Source organism: Amia ocellicauda, chromosome 19 (assembly GCF_036373705.1).
Source record: "Amia ocellicauda isolate fAmiCal2 chromosome 19, fAmiCal2.hap1, whole genome shotgun sequence".
Lineage (NCBI taxonomy): Eukaryota > Metazoa > Chordata > Actinopteri > Amiiformes > Amiidae > Amia > Amia ocellicauda.
In genome coordinates, this window is record NC_089868.1 from 5,020,135 (window position 1) to 5,043,088 (window position 22,954).

The window sequence follows — 22,954 nt, forward strand, 5'->3', positions numbered from 1 at the left end:
TTTCCTTACTTGATACACAAATGCACATTGTATGACTGTGCAGCATGAACATTTTTATTCTTATCCTTCGGAGAACCACTGAAGGATAACATTTTTACAAATAAAAGCCAAAATCGCAGCTTTCTGCGGTTTAGATATGAATTCGATTAATTGTGCAGCCCTAGTTTATTACATTACAGACAAAGCATTGGTTTAATTTTGTCCTGATGATGATGATGTAATTATTATTGTTGACCATACAACATTATCAAAGACAAAATGTTTTTTTCAACCAGTTACATACAGTGTAGTACATCAATATCAGTATTGTAACAATAAAAGTAGGTATTACAGTAAATAACAGTAAGGTAAAAGTGAGGAACAGAATGGTCTACAGGTGTAACAATAAGCTTGACATAACAATAATAAATGTCAGCACAATTGGTGAAAAAACTGAAAGGCTATGTACTAGAATAAAGACAGACCAGTATCAAATATAATACAGTATTTCTTTTACACTTTGGAGCAAATAAAACTCTGTGGGTTCAAATCCTGAAGTGGGGCTGTAATTTATTTTACAAACGTTTTCCCTTTTTAAAATTATATACACATATATATTCCTGAAGTTAAACGAGAACAAACAATTAAAAGGCAATTAGGTTTTTACACTGCTTCTCTAAATTAGAATTGCATTTCAATAACAAGGTTCAAGGATCTTAAGAAAGGGATCAGGAAAGCAAAGAGGGAAATAATGCTAAGAGCTTTTTTCAATTCTACAACAGCAAGAGGAAGTGAAACTTCTAAGGGGCAAACATGGAAGTATCTTGAAAAACGAACAAGATGTGGCAAATGTTCTAAATTAGTATTTCACAGAGGTTTTTACAAAAGAAAAAACGGATAACATGCCACAGGTTAACAACCAGTCCAGTCAAACCCTCAGAGAGATCAAATATTCAAAATGACCCTTAGAACAGGGGATGTGCCAACTGACTGAAAGACGACAAATGTCATACCAATCCACAAGAAAGGGGACAAAACTGAGCCAGGAAATTACAGACCAATCAGTCTCACCTGCATTACTTGGAAAAAATGATTCAACAGAAAATAGAGGAGTATCTTAATGAAAACCATATTCTTGGAGATAGTCAACATGGGTTTAGACGAGGCAGATCATTTCTTACTAATTTATTAGAATTTTTTGAACATGCAACTGCAGCTGTAGATTGTGTGAAAGCATATGATATGATATACTTAGATTTTCAGAAAGCTTTTGATAAGGTGGCTCGGCAGATATAGTCCCGGCAGCACGTTATTCAAAGGACTTCAGTTGATAATACTCAGTTGTGGGCCGACACCTTGCAGATGAAATTGTAACTAAAATGTCCACTATAATTACACTATGGGAGGAATAGAACTAGAACTACGTGGACTCCTCACTTTCCCCATCCAAACAATATGGGGAGCCAATACAAAAGGCAAACAAAATGCTAGGGTATATTGTCAAAAGTGTAGACTTTAGAACAAGGAAGTAATGTTAAGACTGTACAATGCACGAGTTAGAGCTCATCTGGAATACTGTGTACAGTTCTGGGCTCCACACTTCAAGAAAGATATCGCTGCTCTAGAGGCAGTTCAGAGGAGAGCAACCAGATACATTTATTATTTATTTATTAAGGGAACATCCTACTCAGAGAGATTGAGGGAACTGAACCTTTTCACCCTGGAACAGAGGAGATTACATGGGGACTTGATTCAAATCTTCAAAATCATGAAAGGCATTGACAACATCAAACCAGAGGAGCTTTTCCAGATCTGCAGGGACACATGGACCCGGTGACACAAATAGAAATTGGGCTTCAAGGCATTCCAGACGGAAAACAGGAGACACTTCTTCACACAGAGAGTTGTCACAATCTGGAACAAACTCCCCAGCGATGTGGCTGAAGCTGAAAATTTTGGAACATTTAAAAATAGACTGGATAGTATCCTTGGATCACTTATTATTAAGGGACACCAAACGAGCACAATGGGTCGAATGGCCTCCTCTCCTTTGTAAACTTTCTTATGTTCGTATGTTCTAAAAGAACATTAACTCCTAGAAAATATAAGACAAAGGACAATTAATTCATAGATATCCAGTTACAGTGGATCATTAATCGAACTCAGCCAAACTAAATGTAAGAAATCTAAAACAATAATTTAATAATAATAATAATAATAATAATAATAATAATAATAATAATAGTATCAAAATATGCACTGAATTTAATAACAGTGCTTAAGTAAAATAAATCAACAAATCATCCCCTTTGTGCACTGTATTTTTAATAGATAAAAACAAGCTTACTTTTATGTAATTCAAAAAGGAGATGGTGGCTACACAGCACTGCAGTAGGTGCTACACACCTGTTTTGGACACACAGCAGAAGTAATGTACATAATATTATGTTTGATTCTGTGACAACCTACATACATAAAGACAATAATGGGTATTGGGTAATATGTATTACTACTGCATGCACAATATTGAGTTTGAACTCAATACTATGCATATGAGCTTCGTTGTTGGCCCTGTCAAGACAATGGCATAGAGGTGTGCACTACTATATAGGAGGAATGCATTCGGGATGTGTCCAGACTTGAGTGCACTACACAGTGTGGACTGATGCCAGATGTGATTTCTAATTATATATATGTACAAATAACAGAATGTGAAACATGGTACTCGCCTCTGTCCAGCACATTGCCTTAATTCATCTACCTGCAGAGTCCTGTTCCTTTAATGCCATGTCTTATTAACATATGGAAATGACTCAGTAATTGGAAACATGAAATGCAAATGTATTCCAGGCTGACATTAAACATGCACATAGCACAATCGAATTTGAACTGTGTGTAAGCCTTAATTATACTGAATATACCAGTTTTTGCGTGATATTTGCCTGGTGCATTCATCCAAAAAGCTGTGCTCAAACAGTGGGAATAACAGTTTGCAAAACACAGGTATTTTACTTGCTCTGAAATTGCGCAAAGTTCGAATATCGGGCCCTGAAACTTTAAAACCAGATTACTATATTCTTATCTCTAGTATCATCTTGGAAAATACATATTTAAGTAACACAACTTAAATAATGATCCCATCCTAGTTTGTGCTGTTTTTTGTGAATCCAGCACCAGTGTGGAGCTGCACCGGAGCCAGTGAAGCGGTGTTTGTGAATAACACTGATAATCTCGTTATCATGGCACCTGTCAGTGGGTGGGATATATTAGGCAGCAAGTGAACATTTTGTCCTCAAATTTGATGTGTTTGAAGCAGGAAAAATGGGCAAGCATAAGGATCTGAGCGACTTTGACAACGGCCAAATTGTGATGGCTAGACGACTGGGTCAGAGCATCTCCAAAACTGCAGCTCTTGTGGGGTGTTCCCGGTCTGCAGTGGTCAGTACCTATCAAAAGTCGTCCAAGGAAGGAAAAGCGATGAACTGGCAACAGGGTCATGGGTGGCCAAAGGCTCAATGATGCACGTGGGGAGCGAAGGCTGGCCTGTGTGGTCCGATCCAACAGATAAGCTACTGTAGCTCAAATTGCTGAAAAATGTAATGCTGGTTCTGATAGAAAGGTGTCAAAACACACAGTGCATCACAGTTTGTTGCGTATGGGGCTGCGTAGCCGCAGACCAGTCAGGGTGCCCATGCTGACCCCTGTCCACTGCCGAAAGCGCCTACAATGGGCATGTGAGCATCAGAACTGGACCACAGAGCAATGGAAGAAGGTGGCCTGGTCTGATGAATCATGAGTTCAAGGTGTTGACTTGGCCTCCAAATTCCCCAGATCTCAATCCGATCGATCATCTGTGGGATGTGCTGGACAAACAAGTCCGATCCATGGAGGCCCCACCTCGCAATTTACAGGACTTAAAGGATCTGCTGCTAATGTCTTGGTGCCAGATACCACAGCACACCTTCAGAGGTCTAGTGGAGTCCATGCCTCGATGGGTCAGGGCTGTTTTGGTGGCAAAAGGGGGACCTGCATAATTATAGGCAGGTGGTCATAATATTATGGCTGATCGGTGTAAATGCTAAAGATGAATCGAAAAGGAAATGTTCTTGAACATATTTAAAAAGGTTCTCTAGTACACAGCAACATTCAGAAGACTTATAGTCAGTATCAAATCAATATAACAGTAGGAATATTTAAATTCTCAGCTCTTATAAAATACCCAGTAGAGACAGTTCCAGTATTTGAATCATGATGAGAGTACAAGAAAAAACTAAATGCAACCTTAAGATCAACAAAGAGGTCTACTGCAAAAAAATACAGTCAGAGCCTATGCTTCAAATTAGCAGCAATCTGAAATTAAATCCTTCCCTGGCCTTTTATAAGAATTACATCAGCCTGTAAGTAGTTAAACATTTAGCTGCTGTTGCTTTGCTGAAACAGCAACAGGACATTAATTTGACATTAGCGCAGTAACATCAATGTCCCTCCGTTTCCAACTTTGGTAATGCATTTACTGGAAAGAGATTAATATCAATTCTATAAATCATTCACAAGAATTTCCGGACCTAGAGACATTGGGGTAATGTCATATATGTTAGCTGATCTCAGTCTGTGCGTGCAGTGCCCATTAATCAATGTCTGAGGTCTTCAGAGCATATCATAAAAAAAAAAAGCTGATTATTTATTTATTTATGTTCTTGCACACACACACACACACACACACACACACACACACACTATTGTTACACAGAATGTATTGACAGAATTAGCTTTAGAAACACAAAAAACAGTATGATTATATAGGTTTTGTAAATCCTACTCAAATATAGATTGTTTAATTAAAAGTTGCTGCAGAATTAATTTTACTTCGAAATTACAATTGCCTGGCAGGTTGAATCATATGGCTCTCTAAATCATTTAAAGATATCTTCAGATAATGCCAGATATCTTCAAATATTCAAAATATCTCAAAATAATTTAAAGATATCTCATTTAAAAGTACATTTAGAGATATCTCTAAACGATTTGCAGATATCTTTAAATGATTTAGATATCTGCAAATCATTTAGAGATATCTGCAAATGACTTCCTATTTATTTAGAGATATCTGCAAATCATGTAGAGATATATTCAAATCACTTCCTGTATGTAGCCCAAGATTATCACTTACTGTTAACTTGTTAATTCATTTCTATGTAACTGAATGAGAAAACAGGAAGTAATAATCTCAGCCAATATACAGGAAGTAATTTGAAGATATATTGAAATGATTTGTAGATATCTCTAAATGAACAGGAAGTCATTTGAAGATTGCTGAAAATGATTTGCAGATATCTCTAAATGATTTGCAGATATCTCTAAAACATTTAAAGATATCTTCAAATAATTTTGAGATATCTATAAAAAACACATTATTTAGATATCTCTAAATGGTTTGCAGATATCTCTAAATCATTTAAAGATATATTTAAATGATTTAGAGATATCTCAAAACATTTGAAGATATCTTGAAATGCATTTAGAGATATCTCTAAATGATCATTTGGCTTGCCATAGAACCATACCATGAGAATGTTAGAAAGATACACAGCTAATCTGGAAAGAGTATCTTATCAACTAGTCTGGTCAGTGAGAATGGAGAGAATGGAATATAGAACACATATCTGTCAACTTTTGACAACACAAGATCGTGGGACTTTCTTTTTCTTGGGGGTAGACATTATTATCAGGCTTCCCTAATTGTATAAAAGATACATTGCATGCAGTTTTTGCAGCCAGAAACTCTCAGCTTTGCGGCCCTCTCGCCCAAACTGCACAAGATGACATCTCCTATACAATAGCAGTACATGACCTATTAACTTATAGAACAGTCTAGCAATGCAAAACATATGGGGTTAGGTGAAGTTAGATGCAAAAGAAGGACAACTGGATCTCAAGTGCCAATCTATTAATTTGCTGAGAAGTCAGTGGACAAAGAGGAGGTGTCAGATTCACCCTTCACAAATAAATTAAGAATTACAGATAATCAAAACAAAGTATTTCTTAAAGAGTGGGGAACTCAAAGCTACACATCGATCAAGTAGAAAGACTGTCTAAAGATGATGACCATGATGCCTCTAATACACAGTCAAAGAACATTGTAACCCTAGTTTCACTATTTGTCAGAATAAATTGACAACATTTTAAGACTTGGCCAGGCCTCTCTTCTTGTGGCCTTATGACCTTATGATTCCTTTTTGTTATGTGTATTATGTTCCTGGATTATGTTCCTTCAGTGGCCATTTCCCTTGGACATTTTGTTTACACCCTTGGAAAAGCACTCTTCTGGACATCCCATCAGATCTTGAAAGATATATACAGGCCTAGGTTAGATCAGTCCATGGCTGGTCCTATTCTTTTGATTTTTGTTTTTTGGATTAACAAAGTGCGGAGCCGATTTGGTTATTCAAATTTGAATTACTCTGTGTTCCTAAATACACTGTGCAAACCCGTTATTGACTTTTCCTAAATATATGTATTAAACATGCATTATTAAACATCGTTTTAGCTGGATAAACGCGAAAATAAATAAGTTATAAACACATTTACCTAGAATAGCCAAAATCGGGTTATTTTGACCGGTCATTTAAATACATAATAACTCAAATATAACGGATAATCCCACCTTTCCTTTACAACACAGTCAGTCTGGCACTCAAGTGACGATTTCTACCTGTCTACAGTTTTTCATGTGCTTGAAAAACACACGCATTGTACAGGATTGCAGGTGTTTTCTGCAGTCAGATTGAGTTGATAAAGTGATTACCCACAAATAAACATAGATTCAAAACGAAGAGTGAAGAGAGCTCATTTTGGACATGCCGTGTATATGAACATGACTGATTCAGGGGCATCAGTGATACTGGGAATGACAGATCATTCGTGGGTTTGTGCCAGTGCGAGTGAAACGCCACGTCCAGATGGCACCGAGTGCTTTTACTCCACTGATCAATACGCGATTGCTACTGCACATAGTACAGAGTGTAATAGCGTAGCACATCGCACGCAAAATAATGATTCACGGACATTATCACCGGAGGAGCATTTATTGCAATGCTATATTTTCGTGGAGTAAAAGAGTTGACCTAGAGAGGGCTGTCAAAAGCAGTGCATGTTGAAAACAAAGTTTACACGGTGTTGAAAATGTTTACTTTAGTGTACATTTATGTTTTGATAAATGCAATATTTATTTTTGAACTATAAAATATTGCTTTTGACGAATATTCCAACATTTACGTTTACACTTGTTTCATTATCTTATTGTATGCGTGTTTTTGAGCTTTTTGCTTATTGTAGGCTACATAGTTATTCATGTTTTGACTGCAGTGTGCGCATTTAGAAAAAAGTGCGTTGTTATATATAGCAATAATATTAATGTTTTATGATCATATTTCAATTTAAATACTACATTTATGCTATGTAAATGTTGAATTTGAAGTTCATGAATAAAACTTCTGAGTTTTATACGATGGTTTGCCTTTGATTGTCATTTAAACAGCTATCGGTTACAGTGACCGACTATGGCTTGAAGGTAGTTTGAAATGTCGGCGCTTCTAGTGTTAAGGGATCTAACAAAGGCTGGAACTAAGAATAACAAGGAGAGTGTCTATTGTTCTTTGGGCAAATGGAAGACTCATTGGGAATATAATTGCAGTAATCCCATATCTATATTGTTTACTATTCAAGTGTGATATGTGTTATATTTATGATTGTGATTTCAAACACACGGTCTCTTTGACCGGTGTTAAACCACAATAAACAAGTGATTTAGCCCTATTAATGTGAGAACTTTGTTCATTTATTTGTTTACTCAAGTCTGACATTATTCTCCGTTTTAAAGAGGAAATTGTTACAACATGGACTCTTCTACTGGAACACAATATTATTCAATTACATGATATTAACTTTCACAGCTACGCTGACGACTCGCAATTACATTTGTCAGTTAATGTGAACAATACCATAGCCATACAAATACTACTCTGCTGTCTGTCCAAAATTTAAACTTGAATGATGACAAGAAATGTCCTTATGCTTAACACTGAAGTCTTAATTTAAGGGACAAAATCATGCACTAACGAGATAGCATGAAACCTGGGAGTCACCTGAGACCACAACCTATCCTTTGAATGACACATTCAGAATGTATCAAGATCCACCTTCCTCCATCTTAGAAACATTGCCAAATTAATACACTTCCTTTCATTACATGACACTAAGAAATTGATATGCACATTTGTTACATCTAGATTGGATTACTGTAATGCCATTCTGTTAGGTAACACAAATACAGTGAGGGAAAAAGTATTTGATCCCCTACTGATTTTGTACGTTTGCCCACTGACAAAGAAATGATCAGTCTATAATTTTAATGGTAGGTGTATTTTAACAGTGAGAGACAGAATAACAACAACAAAATCCAGAAAAACGCATTTCAAAAAAGTTATAAATTGATTTGCATGTTAATGAGGGAAATAAGTATTTGACCCCTTCGATTTAGTACTTGGTGGCAAAACCCTTGTTGGCAATCACAGAGGTCAAACATTTCTTGTATTTGGCCACCAGGTTTGCACACATCTCAGGAGGGATTTTGTCCCACTCCTCTTTGCAGATCCTCTCCAAGTCATTAAGGTTTCAAGGCTGACGTTTGGCAACTCGAACCTTCAGCTCCCTCCACAGATTTTCTATGGGATTAAGGTCTGGAGACTGGCTAGGCCACTCCAGGACCTTAATGTGTTTCTTCTTGAGCCACTCCGTTGTTGCCTCCCATGTAGTTCTGGGCTGATTCCTCACCGTTCTCATGATCATTGAAACTCCACGAGGTGAGATCTTGCATGGAGCCCCAGACCGAGGGAGACTGACAGTTATTTTGTGTTTCTTCCATTTGCGAATAATCGCACCAACTGTTGTCACCTTCTCACCAAGATGGTTGGCGATGGTCTTGTAGCCCATTCCAGCCTTGTGTAGGTCTACAATCTTGTCCCTGACATCCTTGGACAGCTCTTTGGTCTTGGCCATGGTGGAGAGTTTGAAATCTGATTGATTGATTGTTTCTGTGGACAGGTGTCTTTTATACAGGTAACGAGCTGAGATTAGGAGCACTCTCTTAAAGGGAGTGCTCCTAATCTCAGCTCGTTACCTGTATAAAAGACACCTGGGAGCCAGAAATCTTGCTGATTGATAGGGGATCAAATACTTATTTCCCTCATTAACATGTATAACTTTTTTGAAATTAGTTTTTCTGGATTTTTTTGTTGTTATTCTGTCTCTCACTGTTAAAATACACCTACCATTAAAATTATAGACTGATCATTTCTTTGTCAGTGGGCAAACGTACAATATCAGCAAGGGATCAAATACTTTTTCCCCTCACTGTAGAGCTATTTATGTACTTCAGTTAGTTCAAAGTGCTGCTGCCAGGATATGAACTAAAACAAAAAAACAAGAACATATCACTCCAGTAGTAGCTTCTCTTCACTGTCTCCAAGTGTGCTACACCATATATTTCAATGTTCTCTTAGTAGAATTTAAAGTACTAAAGGGACCACACTAATTAAAATATCTTCTTATCGAATACATTCCAGGTCAGCCATTAAGATCACAGGAAGCCGGTTATCTGGTTGTCCCAAAAATACACAAGAATTTAAATCTTTAAATCACATCTGGAGATTCATCGTTTTAGTCTCCATAATCACCATAACCTATATTCTTACACTAAAAAGGCTAACCTATTACACTGTGTACGTCTTGATAGACATTTTAAAGTAAACGTAGAATGGCTAAACATTTGTTAATGTAAGCTTGATTTTATTGGTTCACTCTAAGAATGCTGAATTCCCTCTTAAAGACCCTGACATCAATATCACTGCAGAGTGTTCCAGAGTACCACGGATCAACTGTCACTCCTGCCTAAAGATTCCCTGGACTGCTAACTTGACCCTGTCACACAAACCCAATTCATTTTCATTTCTGCTCCATTTATTTAGCTGAAAACTGCTAAACAAAGGCCGTTTACAAAGCATATGTCAAAATATTAATTCAATTTAATTATAGTTTTCAACTAGCAGACTGACAAGGTAACAGAGCAGTCGCTCACATAAAACATTTTAGCTCTTTAATGGTAGATAATTAGCCATTAAAAGCCACATTCAAAGCAACAATAAGCTATTTCAGGCTCTGTAATTGTATAGAATAATACAGGGTTTTCTTACAATACAAACCTAGCAATAGGCTTTGTTTATCTTGACAGATTTTTTTTAGTTCATAATTTTTCCATCTACAAATGCTTAAAACCACTTACAACATTTCTTATATACACTCTGGGATTCCAAGGCAGCAGGATTACTCTGTTATCTTATTCAAACTGCAGCAAAAGTTAAGAGCAACATTTTTATAAGGTTCAGTAGCTTAAACACAGACAGTTGTCACAATCTGGAACAAACGATGTGGTTGAAGGTGAAAATTTGGGAACATTTAAAAATAGACTGGACAGTATCCTTGGATCACTTAGTTATTAATTGACATCAAATGAGCATGTTGGGTTGAATGGCCTCCTCTCGTTTGTAAACTTTATTATGTTCTTATGTTCTTCTAAATTCTCAAAGATATCAATGCTAATATCAATACTCAAATTTCACATAAAATCTAGATACCTTTTTCCAGTTGTTATATTTTTGAGAATCTCCATATACAGATGATGAAAATGACACAACATCCTAATTAAGGAACAAAATACGTATTTTAATAAATAAATGACTTGTCTATATCAGCAGTTATATTTCTGTTTTAAGTGAAAAAGAAATGTGTATAGGAACAAGGGTCATGCCTACAAACCAACACTCATCAATGCCAGCATTACTCATATATTTAATGAGTGGCAAAGGTGGAGTAGATTCTTGCTTTTTATGATCATTACAATATGACACTACTAAAAGATATTACATTCATAGGAAAATTAAGTAACGCCACTTATGTTTTAGTTTAGGCATAGACAATGGTTCACAGAGAAATTCACAATGTTTGCAGCCCACAATGACTCACCACTCTCAAAGCAGGCATCAAAGATTAGGTGGCCCCTTCTGGGTGGGCCTGTGTGTCCAGGTGGAGTGACAAGCAGCTTGCTCAAGTTGCCAACTAATGAATCCTCACCTCCAGCTTCACTCCCTGTAGAAGGAAAAGACAACATTTCACACTTCCAGCTACTGTCTTAGATACAGAAGGCAACTATCGTAAACTGATGCCATAGCACCAAAAAGGGACGAATAATCCTTGGTGCATTTTGCAAGTAAGGAAATACTGCACAGTTGTCCTTACTGAAATTCACCTAGGTAAACATGCCCTCTGTTTATCTGGATTTTCCAGCCTCACAAACACTGGCACTTAGAATATGTAATCTAAGCTATTATTACATAGGTATACTGTAGCAATCTTTTAAATATTTAAACCCTTGACCTTTTTTTCTTCCTCCTTAAAAATACAAAGGCTTAAATGTTTGAGCAGTCTCAGAGACTATTTTTTGTTTTTCCATAATTGGCATAAGAGAACACAATCTAATTCTTCATATTCATTTCTACTTTTAAATTGATTCACTGGTCATAATCCATAGTTCTCCAGGAAGCTGCTGTGTTGAATACTAAGCCATCATTACATGGGTCACATGTCCCACCTCAACATTGTGCTTTTTGATATCTTAATTCTACAAAATGATTTTGTATCAGCATTAGACATGATCAAATGATTTTCATGCAGTAAACATTGTTTTCTAAAAGTGTTCATTTGTCAATGACAGCTTCTATATATATTTTTGTTTTTGTTGCTGTTTTATTTATGCCAAGAGTCACCTCTAATAGTTCTGAACACTTCTCTTCAGTTGACAGTTTAAACTTCCATTTCAAGAGAAAAATGTTGCATGCACAATTAATGTACCTTACTGAAATCTGTGGATTGTGTTCAGCTTTTTGTCATAGAAATATTTCAAAAATTGAACTCTGAAAATAAACACCCTTAAACATTCAAGTCTATTAGAGAGTAGAGAAATATTTGATAAGATATTGAGCCAAAGTGTAAAAGGCATTTCCAGAAGGCTCCAGGCCAGGTCATGCTACTGGATGACCACTCAGTCCCAGTTGAGGTGAAAGGACTATTTTGGCTTAGCTCACACCACTTAAGGCCAACTGGAGAACACCAAGCTGAGTTTCAATCACTTTGGCTCAGCACTGTGGCTGTGCATCCTCTAATTAGGTCCACTGGGTAGAAAAAGGCTGTGAGACCATGGAATCTGAAGACACCCTCTAATCCTCTGTCCTACAGGACTAGAGAAGTGGCAGGTTGCATTGTCTAAACAAAAACTGGAATGAGAAAGCCTGAAAAGGCCTTGCTAAAACACTGTTCAATTAAATGGCCTCACTTTATTGTAAATGGCATGCTTTAAATGTTAACAAATGGGTAGTACATATGTTAATGTATGCAACTATATATTGCTGTTAATTGTTAGTTAACAGATAGTCAGTAATGTATTATTTGGTGCCAAATGTTAGAAGTAATAACTTATTGCAGATGTTTACAAAAATATTCATATTTATTTAAGAACTATTAATATATTTAATAAATAGGTAAATAGATAATACATAGTTTAATATGTACATTTACATTTTTGTGATACCATTAAGAAAAAAGCTACATTTTTGTACTAGGCCTATATGCTAACAAACAAAAACAAAAAAAAACATGTAATTTATATTATTGCTGTTAATAACTACTGGATGAAAATAAGTGACCCTGAAAATAAAGCATGACCAAATAAATGCATATCAAAAGGGATTGTGAAATTATAAAATGTGCATTCCAGCAGTTATGCATTAACAAACAATAAAAACTTTATATACTAGCCTATATTAAAATGGTGTAAGTCTGTATTGAGACTTGTAGATCCCCCAAAACAGAGAAGTTTGTACTCCTGACTAGGGTTTTCATATTTTATTGTATTATTTTTGGCATCAGACCTTGTGATCATGCAGAGTATGGCAGTAGTCTCTGTTCAAGGTTGAAAAATAACAGCACTTCATTTCTTACACATAGCTAAAGAGGGTCCCTGAGTCACAACATCAAGACAGACTGCCAATAGGACCATGGCAGGTGTCTCAGTATATTAAGCAAGAAAGTGCCTCTTCTCAAAACAGATTGTTGAGGAACTCTTCAACTGCACTCATTGTTAAGGCCAGCGCAGAATTCCCTGGGTCCCAGTTGCTTTGTAGTAGAACTGTACTTAACAGTCACTGTAGGTTTTTCATAAAAGACCAGCACTTAAGACATGTAGGGCAAGATTCCACTGTAGTGGAAAGGATGCACTTAACTTCTCATCCCTGGAAGGGGAATGTCAGGCAAGGAAAGGTCTCTTTTCCATTACAACAAGCTCTTCAGAGGTACACCACAGTGATCCTACAATTCCTCTATGAGATTGGTGGTTATAAAAAGACCTGCACGAAGGAACAATATTTGGATTGATTCAAATTCTATAGCAAAGGCACCATGTTGCATCTTTAGTATTTTTGTGGACCAAGCATGTGAAATGAATACTAATCACATTATTTTACTTCTACATCGTAATGAGAGGATTTAAAAAAACACATTAGTGGCTCCTCTTTAATTGAACTCTTCCCTTTTATAAATAACTGATTGAAAACAAATTCTGCTGAAACATATTTAGTTCAACATTACCTCACTTCTAATTTCCACTACCGTAAAAACTTAGTAGAAGTACTATGCCCTTTTAGTCAGGAATGTGCAGGCTGCTTTATTTAGCACTGATGCATTAATTTCACAGTCACTACAGTTAATTCTCGCTTCACAACAATTCAAATAATGATTTATGAAGTTCAATATTTTGTGTTTCTAAAGTAAACCAAACCCACATTACTTCTGAAGCTGATACTTCCACAATCCTTGTTTATTTTACTTTATCTTCTTTATCTATCTATCTGTCTATCTATACATATATATAGCTGTTTTAGAACACCCCAATTTTTCCATTTTTTTTTTAATTTAAGCAGTTCAAGTCCAGTGAATAACCTGAAATGGTACAAAGGTAAGCGGTAAACTGCCAGAGGTTAAAAAAAAATAATGCACATTTCAGAATTATATACTGTTACTACACCCTCTTAAGCATTATTTGTCAGTGTTATGTGCAGCTCCTGTGCATAGAAGTTATACTGTATTCCTACAATGCACACATCATTTGAAAGCTTATTCTCTTGGCTACCAGCGCATTTCATTCTCAAACACATCCGATTTACAAGTTTTAATGTGGCCTGCCATCATTCAGAGCCCAGGGGGTAAATGCGCAGTCTGCTCCAGGTGGGGAGAGGTCTCATTTAGACGGTCACAGATCACTGTTTTGATCGGATTTCTTTGTAAATAGGTTTGTTTTGTTCAGAACAACCTAATGATTAATCCAGTATATATTCTAACAAACACAGAGAAGTTCAGATCCAATTATGTAAAATTGTTGTGTATTAGTACACTGTAAACAGAGTTTTCCATCTTGACATTTTGAGCTCTCTATGGGTGTGTGTTGCTTCTACCAAAACGTGCATGGTCATGTTTTGATCAGTAGACTGGTTACAGAATATGTCATAACTGTCAATATTTTCTGAGATACTCAAACCAAGAGCCGGATTAAATCAAAACTTTGACCCACCGGCTAATAGAAAATTATAGAACATTATTCAGTTTTAGCTTTAGCTTCAGTTTTAGTAAGATGCCACTTTCTTCTAATCATAAATGTAACCACTATGATGGACAAGTTTGTAGCTTGCTATTAGCAGGTGGGTCTAAATTTTGATTTAATCCGGCCCCAAATATCCCCCCACCCCCCTCATTTCAGAATGTGGAGGGGGGAGGGGGGTCGCAAATGCGGGGGGCTATAAAAACCAGATTTTTCACATCAGAGAATCTTTCACATCATTAAAAAGCTGAGATTCTCAGCTTTCATGGGATACCAAACACTTGGCAAACCCAACAGTGAAAAGTACACATGGGATTAAATAGGAGCACACGGATTTGGTGTCCTTTTAAGAGTACCAGAGGGGTTTGTCAGTTTAAGGGGTTAAATTTTGTTAAACAAAACGATTCCATGATTTATTTTTATCTCCAATTGTTTATTTGTTCTATACTTTAAATTCAGAATACATTGAGACATTAAACTGTGTAAATTTCAATACAAACAGGAAAAATTGAGGTGTTTTAAAACTTTTGACCAGTAGTGTGTGTGTGTATATATATATATATATATATATGTATATATGGGTCATTCTCCTAAAACATGTACCACTGAGGGTGATCACCAACTTGGCAAATTGGAAAAAATAAATTAAAAAAAATAAAACATCTTAACATACATTGTTAGAATGCATACAAAATGAATAAATTAATATAATAGTTTTAATGGTGAAATCCTTACCATTTCCATATCATTAATAATTGGATCATGAAAAGTTGCTGTTTTTTAGACTCCATTTTGTTGCTTTGCAGTCATCACAAACACAAGTATATTTTTTAACAAATCTCATGGCTTCGAATTAGTGTCTTCCCATTCATTATAAACAGAATTTAGACAGACTTAATAACACATTAATTGATAATGAAATAAAACGTTTAGTTATTTACACGTTTCCCACGTTGAGTTTGAAACACTCTTTTTTTAGCCCCTCACAGTATTGAATAGAAAGTACAGAGTCCTGATATATAATCAGGTGCATATAACAACACAAATATAGGCACGTGGTGTATATATAGGCAATATATACAAATATAGGCAATTTTGTCCATGGTGTCTTGGCAGGTTAGGTGTCAGGTTACAAGAGAGACTTCAGTCCGCAAACTGTGAATTTTCGGTAATTTAAGAACATAAGAAAGTTTACAAACGAGAGGAGGCCATTCAACCCATCATGCTTGTTTGGTGTCTATTAGTAACTAAGTGATCCAAGGATTCTATCTAGTCTATTTTTAAATGTTCCCAAATTTTCAGCTTCAACCACATCGCTGGGGAGTTTGTTCCAGATTGTGACAACTCTCTGTGTGAAGTAGTGTCTCCTGTTTTCCGTCCTGAATGCCATGAAGCCCAATTTCCATTTGTGTCCTCAGGTCCGTGTGTCCCTGCTGATCTGGAAAAGCTCCTCTGGTTTGATGTGGTCGATGCCTTTCATGATTTTGAAGACTTGGATCAAGTCCCCACGTAGTCTCTTCTGTTCCAGGGTCAAAAGGTTCAGTTCCCTCAGTCTCTCTGAATGGGACATTCCCTTCAAACCTGGAATAAGTCTGGTTGCTCTCCTCTGAACTGCCTCTAAAGCAGCAATATCCTTCTTGAAGTGTGGTGCCCAGAACTGAAAACAGTATTCCAGATTAGGTCTAACTAGTGCATTGTACAGTCTTAACATTACTTCCCTTGTTTTAAATTCTACACTTTTGACAATATACCCTAGCATTCTGTTTGCCTTTTTTATTGCTTCCCCACATTGTTTGGATGGAGAAAGTGAGGAGTCCGCATAGACTCCTAGGTCTTTCTCATGCAATACTTCATCTAGTTCTATTCCTCCCATAGTGTAATTAGTGTTACCTGCATGTAATACCTTGCACTTGTCCACATTGAATTTCATCTGCCAGGTGTCGGCCCACAACTGAATGTTATCTAAGTCCCTTTGAATAGCCTGTGCTGCCGAGATTGTATCTGCTGAGCCACCTATTTTAGTATCATCTGCAAATTTGACAAGTTTGCTAACTATCCCAGAGTCCAGATCATTAATATAGATTAGAAAAAGCAAAGGCCCTAGTACTGATCCCTGTGGAACTCCACTAACAACCTCACTACAGTTAGAAGCAACTCCTCTAATCAACACCCTCTGTTTCCTATACATCAACCAGTTCATAATCCATCTACTTACATTACCCTGAATGCCTACAGCTTCCAATTTGAGGATCAGTCTTTGGTGTGGAACCTTATCAAAAACTTTCTGAAAGATTCTCCTCTATTTTCTGTCTAATCATTTTTTCCAACATTTTACAAGTGATGCAGGTGAGACTGATTGGTCTGTAATTTCCTGGCTCAGTTTTGTCCCCTTTCTTGTGGATTGGTATGACATTTGCTGTCTTCCAGTCAGTTGGCACATCCCCTGTTCTAAGTGTCATTTGGAATATTTGACTTAGCGGCCTATAAATAATAACATAAGAACATAAGAAAGTTTACAAACGAGAGGAGGCCATTCGACCCATCGTGCTCGTTTGGTGTTCATTAATATCTAAGTGATCCAAGGATCCTATCCAGTCTATTTTTAAATGTTCCCAAACTTTCAGCTTCTACCACATCTGGCCCAGGTGATTTGTTTGTTTTTAATTCTGCTAGTCCCTTTAGTACCTCCTCCTCATTTATCCTGATTTCTCTTAGGATTTGCCTGGACTGATTGTTAACCTGTGGCATGTCATCTGTCTTTTCTTTTGTAAAAACCTCTGTGAAATACTAATTTAGAACATTTGCTACATCTTGTTCGTTTTCCAAGATACTTCAATTTTTGCCCTTTATCTGTTTCACTTCCTCCCTTATTGTCCTCTTGCTGTTGTAGTATTGAAAAAAAGCTCTTTGCATTAGTTTTAGCTCCAAGAGCTATTTTTCTTTCTATTTCCCTCTTTGCTTTCCTGATTCCTTTCTTAAGATCTCTTGCAGCTCAACATATTCTATGTATTTTGTTTAGTCTCCGTCCCTTTTGTATGCGCTATACAACATTTTCTTCCTCTTGATATTTTTTTGCATACCTCTATTTAAGCAAACGATCATGTTTTACAAATGACATGATATACAGTGGTGTAGCCCGGAATTTGCCGAGGGGGGGACCAAAATGAGGGAGAAGAGGAATGATGAATTCACAGTGGGGGTCTGGGGGGCACAATTTTTGATTTGCTAGAAATATACGTCTTCATTAGAAATAAGCCGTTTCCGCCACTGATGTAGGAGTTTCTAGGTGAATGCAAGTCTTCTGTTGTGATGCCCGAAAAACAATATCAGTAACATCAACATTAGTTTGAGGTCCTTATTTACAGGTGCGCGAGCCCGTGAAGTCTTTCTTCTGTCATAGTGGAGCACAAATAGGTTTTGAGTAGTTTTAGTGCACTGAATGATCACTGCCCTGTTGCTGTCATAACTGATATGATATATTAACAAGTTACAAGTCACATGACCATCCGAAAAAATCAATACACTGTTAAACATCCATTAAAATAACAGGCCCAAATGGCTTACCGGGTGACACAGTGCTAGAGCACATGTTGTGCCAGAAGTGCATGGTTTGAATCCCAAGCAGGGAGCTCCACTCGCACCTATTTTTTTCAAAATTGCCATGGCCCTGTGGTGGTGGGGGACATGGCACCATGCCCCCCCACCCCCCCAAAAAAAATATGCCACTGATTATATATACAGTTAGGTCCATAAATATTTGCACAGTGACACAATGGCCATCATTATGGCTCTTTATGCCACCACAATGGATTTGAAAGGAAACAAAGATGTGCATTAAGTGTAGACTTGTATCTTTAATTTGAGGGTAGTTACATCCAAATTGGGTGAACGGTGTAGGAATTACACCAATTTTTACATATGGCACTCCAATTTTAGAGGCTCAAAAGTAATTGGGCAAACTAACATAATCATTAATTAAGTTGTGAGTTTGAATACTTGGTTGCAAATCCTTTGCAGTCAATGACTGCCTGAAGTCTGGAACCCATAGACATCACCAGATGCTGGGTTTCTTCCCTGGTGATGCTCTGCCAGGCCTGTACTGCAGTCTTTAGTTCCTGCTTGTTCTTGGGGTGTTTTGCCATCAACAAGTGAAATTCATTCTCAATTGGATTGAGGTCAGCTGATTGACTTGGCCATTGCAGAACATTAGGTGGTATGCATTGGATCATGAGCAGTTCCTTCCCTTCTCCATACTCTTCTCTTACCACCATTCTGGTACAATGTGATCATCTCTGTCCATAGGATGTTGTTCCAGAACTGTACAGGGTTCTTTGGATGTTTTCTGGCAAACTCTAATCTGGTCTTCCTGTTTGTGGGTCTTACCAATGGTTTACATATTGTGGTAAGCCTCTGTATTTACTCTGGTGAAGACTTCTCTTGATTGTTGACTTTGACACAGATACACCTACCTCCTGGAGGGTGTTCTTGATCTGGCCAACTCTTGTGAAGGGGGTTTTCTTCACCAGGGAAATAATTATTCTGTAAACCACCACAGTTCTTTTCCATGGTCTTCCGGGCCTTTTGGTGTTCCTGAGCATACCAGTGTGTTCTTTCTTTGTATGAATGTACCAAATAGTTGATTTGGCCACACCTAATGTTTTTGCTATTTCTCTGATTGGTTTGTTTTGATTTCTCAGCTTAATGATGGCTTGCTTCATTCACAGTGGCAGCTCTTTGGACTTCATATTGAGGGTTAACAGATTCCAAATGCCACACTTGAAATCAAATATTTTATCTGCTTACCTGTAACTGAACTAACTGTAACTGAGGGAGTAACACACCTACACTACAAGTAATTTCTACACCCAATTTGGATGTAACTACCCTGAAATTAAAGATGAAAGTCTGCACCTAAAGCACATATTGAATGTTTCCTGAATGTTATATATATATATATATATATATATATATATATATATATATATATATATATATATATATATATATATAATGTATTTATGAATTTAAAAGCCTATTAACCAATTGTTATCATTAACTCCGTCAATGCTTAATGTGTTAAAAGATCTGCATATGCAGTTGTTGCATAAATCGTACAACTCAAGATTATATATATGTTAATGTTCAGTGTGTAAACAAAATGGCTTAACAAGATTGCCACTTCTCAAACATAATATAGGCTATATCGTAAAATAATGTATGTTTCAAAAACACTTTAAAAACAACAGATTCATCTGTACTCACCGATGTAGCTATTTGTATGTACTTGTTTGCTTTTCTTGCATTATTTATTATAATTATAATTTAAGTTCCGTAACAAATTATTGATGTCACGGCTTCATTATTGTTTTCTGATATCAAAAATAAATTAATTAATCAGGCCTAAGTGCCTATGGATTAAACTGTACAATAAAACCCTTTTATTGGTAGCTCCAGCGCGTTCAAACACTCCAATTGATGAGAAAGATAAAAAAAAAACAAAGAACACTATCTTACTTATTTCAGATATCTGCTATGTAAAGACTAATGTAGGCTTTCCATTTCTATTTCTTTTTTTTTTTGTGGGGGGGGGTGCTTGTTGAATGGTTATTCGTTTAATTTAAAGACAAATTAAACCGTAGTGTAATGGCTCAAATACATATAAACACCAAAAAAACAAGTGAAAATGTGTACAAAAATTCCCCGTTAAATAAAAAGTAAGCTCGCTGTTTAAGTTACTGCAATAAATGGACAATGTAACAATTATTTTTAACAAATCGAGACGAAATGTTTTTTCTTTTCAAAAACAATTGGTTTTGAAGTGTACCTTTCTTGTTAGTTGATATATTACAGGCTTAAAATAAATAAAAACCCAAAGTTAGTTACGTTTTCTGTCATTGTGCTTTAGATTGTTATTATTATTATTATTATTATTATTATTATTATTATTATTATTATTATTATTAGAGTATCCATTTATTTATTTTTCTTTAAAATTGCCCAAACGTCAGACTTTAACTAAGTAAGTCCAAAGTCCGCTGTCTCCTAATTAAGTTTGAATATCTCAGGAAAAGCGAAACCTTAAAAACTTCAAGCAGCATAATTAAAAATATTAATATAGCCTACACATACATTTTGCAAAAGCCTGATAGAGCTCCGACAGTCCTTAAAAAACAATACTAAATTTAAAACTAGCAAATATGGCAGATACATTAATAATCGGGAAAATGGGGACGTATATCATGTTTTCAATGTAATAACATAATGTCGTTAAACTTTAAAGGGTCTTGCGTTACACACACTTAAATTAAAATATACAGCCACGTTTTCCATCGTGAATAAGTATCTGTCGTATTTATACACATACAGTTTAAGTGACTATTTTAGATGGGAACATGCTACGGTTGTTTACAAAACAAGCCAATGCCACGTTGTGGTTACTTTAGCTTCCTCGTCACATCCATGCAGTTAGCCCATACAAAACAGTGGGGTGTCATTTCATGCTTGCGTGCGCTTTTTATTTGCCTTGCATAGTTGCAGTTAAATAAAATGGTATTATGATTATATTTACACACCAGTATCAGGATCCCTGACGTTCTCCTCCATCTTCCTTTCCGTGTTGCAAATAGGCACGCGACGCTGCTGCTTACGCGTTGCCACGGTAACGCAACGTGACTCGGGGGGGGAGGTTAACACTGACGCCGGGACACTCTGACGCCTGTCACTACGCAAACCTTACGAGAGGTGCACTGGGCAGTTTTGGAAAATGACAGTGTAATACACACTTAGGTCAATAGACAGGTTCATTCATATCAAAGGGCGTACAAAGTGTTTTATTTTTATATGTTCAAGTTGGCTGTATTTCCCAAAATATTCTCAGCTAACGTGAAGGAAAATGCTTCCTTATATAATGGCATTGCTTATCAGAACTGTTGGGTATGGTATTAAATAAAAGACCAAGACATTATGTATGTGTGTGTATATACAGCTCTGGAAAAAAAAATGAAGAGACCACTTAACATTGATTTCTGAACTTGGTCACAATTTGTTACACAGCTGTATGTATGTATGTGTGTGTGTGTGTGTGTGTGTGTGTGTCATAAACCCATGAGGTTGTATCGTCTTGTAAGACGCTTGAGAGACTACACTTGAGTAAAAGCTGTCACATGTGTTGTACTGGTGTATTTGACATGTTTTCATTCCACTGCAGTGGAAGTAAAAAACGAGGATGTTGCGAGGATGGCCGGACATCTGCGCTACAAGAACGCGAACAATGACTTCCTCAAGTTCTGCATGGAAATACTTTGACGAAGTAAATTAAAACATTGTTAAGTGTATTATACGTGCAGTGCAATTAAACCACCACAAATCTACAGCTGGTATGTTAACCCACATAAAAGAAACACGTCTGCGACGCTAGCAATGGCAGAAAAGGAAATAATAATAATAATAACAATTATTATTATTAAGCTACACACAGCCAGATTTTGCTATTTACTTTGTATTCACTGGAACTCGAATACACAGGTGTGTTTCTGAACGCAGACCGGCAGTCTGTGTGTTGAGTTTGTTTTGGAAACGTGGAAAAGTAAATTGTTAACAAGATTGTATAAATTAGCTAGACAGATCTTATACATTTTGTATTTCGCTGTTATGACCGGGGAATGTTACCAAAAGGAGACTAATGTTAAGGCATTTTCGTTGCAGCTCACATTGCTAAACTATTATAGAATGAAAATTAGATACAAATTCAGAAACAAAAATAGTCGGTAAGTTACAGCTGTAATTGCAAAATATACCTTTATCAAAAATAGTCACAACCTTTATAGATAATTTTAAATTGTGACGACCAAAAAAAATGGTGACTATTGGCAAACATAAATACCAGAGTCTGACAAGATTTGACAGGTCTGCTTATTGCTGTTATTACCCCATTTCCGTGCGTCTTCTTCCAGGAAGGTATTTTTACATAGCCTAATGTTTAGCTATTTAACAAAGTTGTTGTATTCAATTTTAAAGTAAAGTTCAGAACTTTTAATTGCAAACGTTGCATTATTTCGCATTTAATGTATGTCGCATGTTTAATGTGCGGTGGGCGATTATTCGAATAGTCGTGGACAACAGCTGTGGAATTCTCGATAGTCAAAATATTTGTCATGCACATTCCTAACCATTACCTCAAACGATGTTGTCTCCTCAAAATGCGTTCTGGACCGA

The 22,954-nt window shown here is 36.5% G+C and overlaps 1 protein-coding gene across 1 annotated transcript in view; it reads right to left on the reverse strand.

The window, feature by feature from the left end:
• agbl4 (AGBL carboxypeptidase 4) overlaps positions 1-21,369 on the reverse strand; it is a 764,316-nt gene extending 742,947 nt beyond the window's left edge. Inside the window, exons 1-2 of the mRNA XM_066692363.1 lie at positions 21,313-21,369; positions 11,059-11,181 (exon numbers count right to left, since the gene is read on the reverse strand). Coding sequence (XP_066548460.1) covers positions 11,059-11,181; positions 21,313-21,343 — 154 coding nt within the window. The 5' untranslated portion in view covers positions 21,344-21,369. The remainder of the gene's footprint in view (positions 1-11,058; positions 11,182-21,312) is intronic.
• Between the last annotated feature and the right edge of the window lie 1,585 nt (positions 21,370-22,954).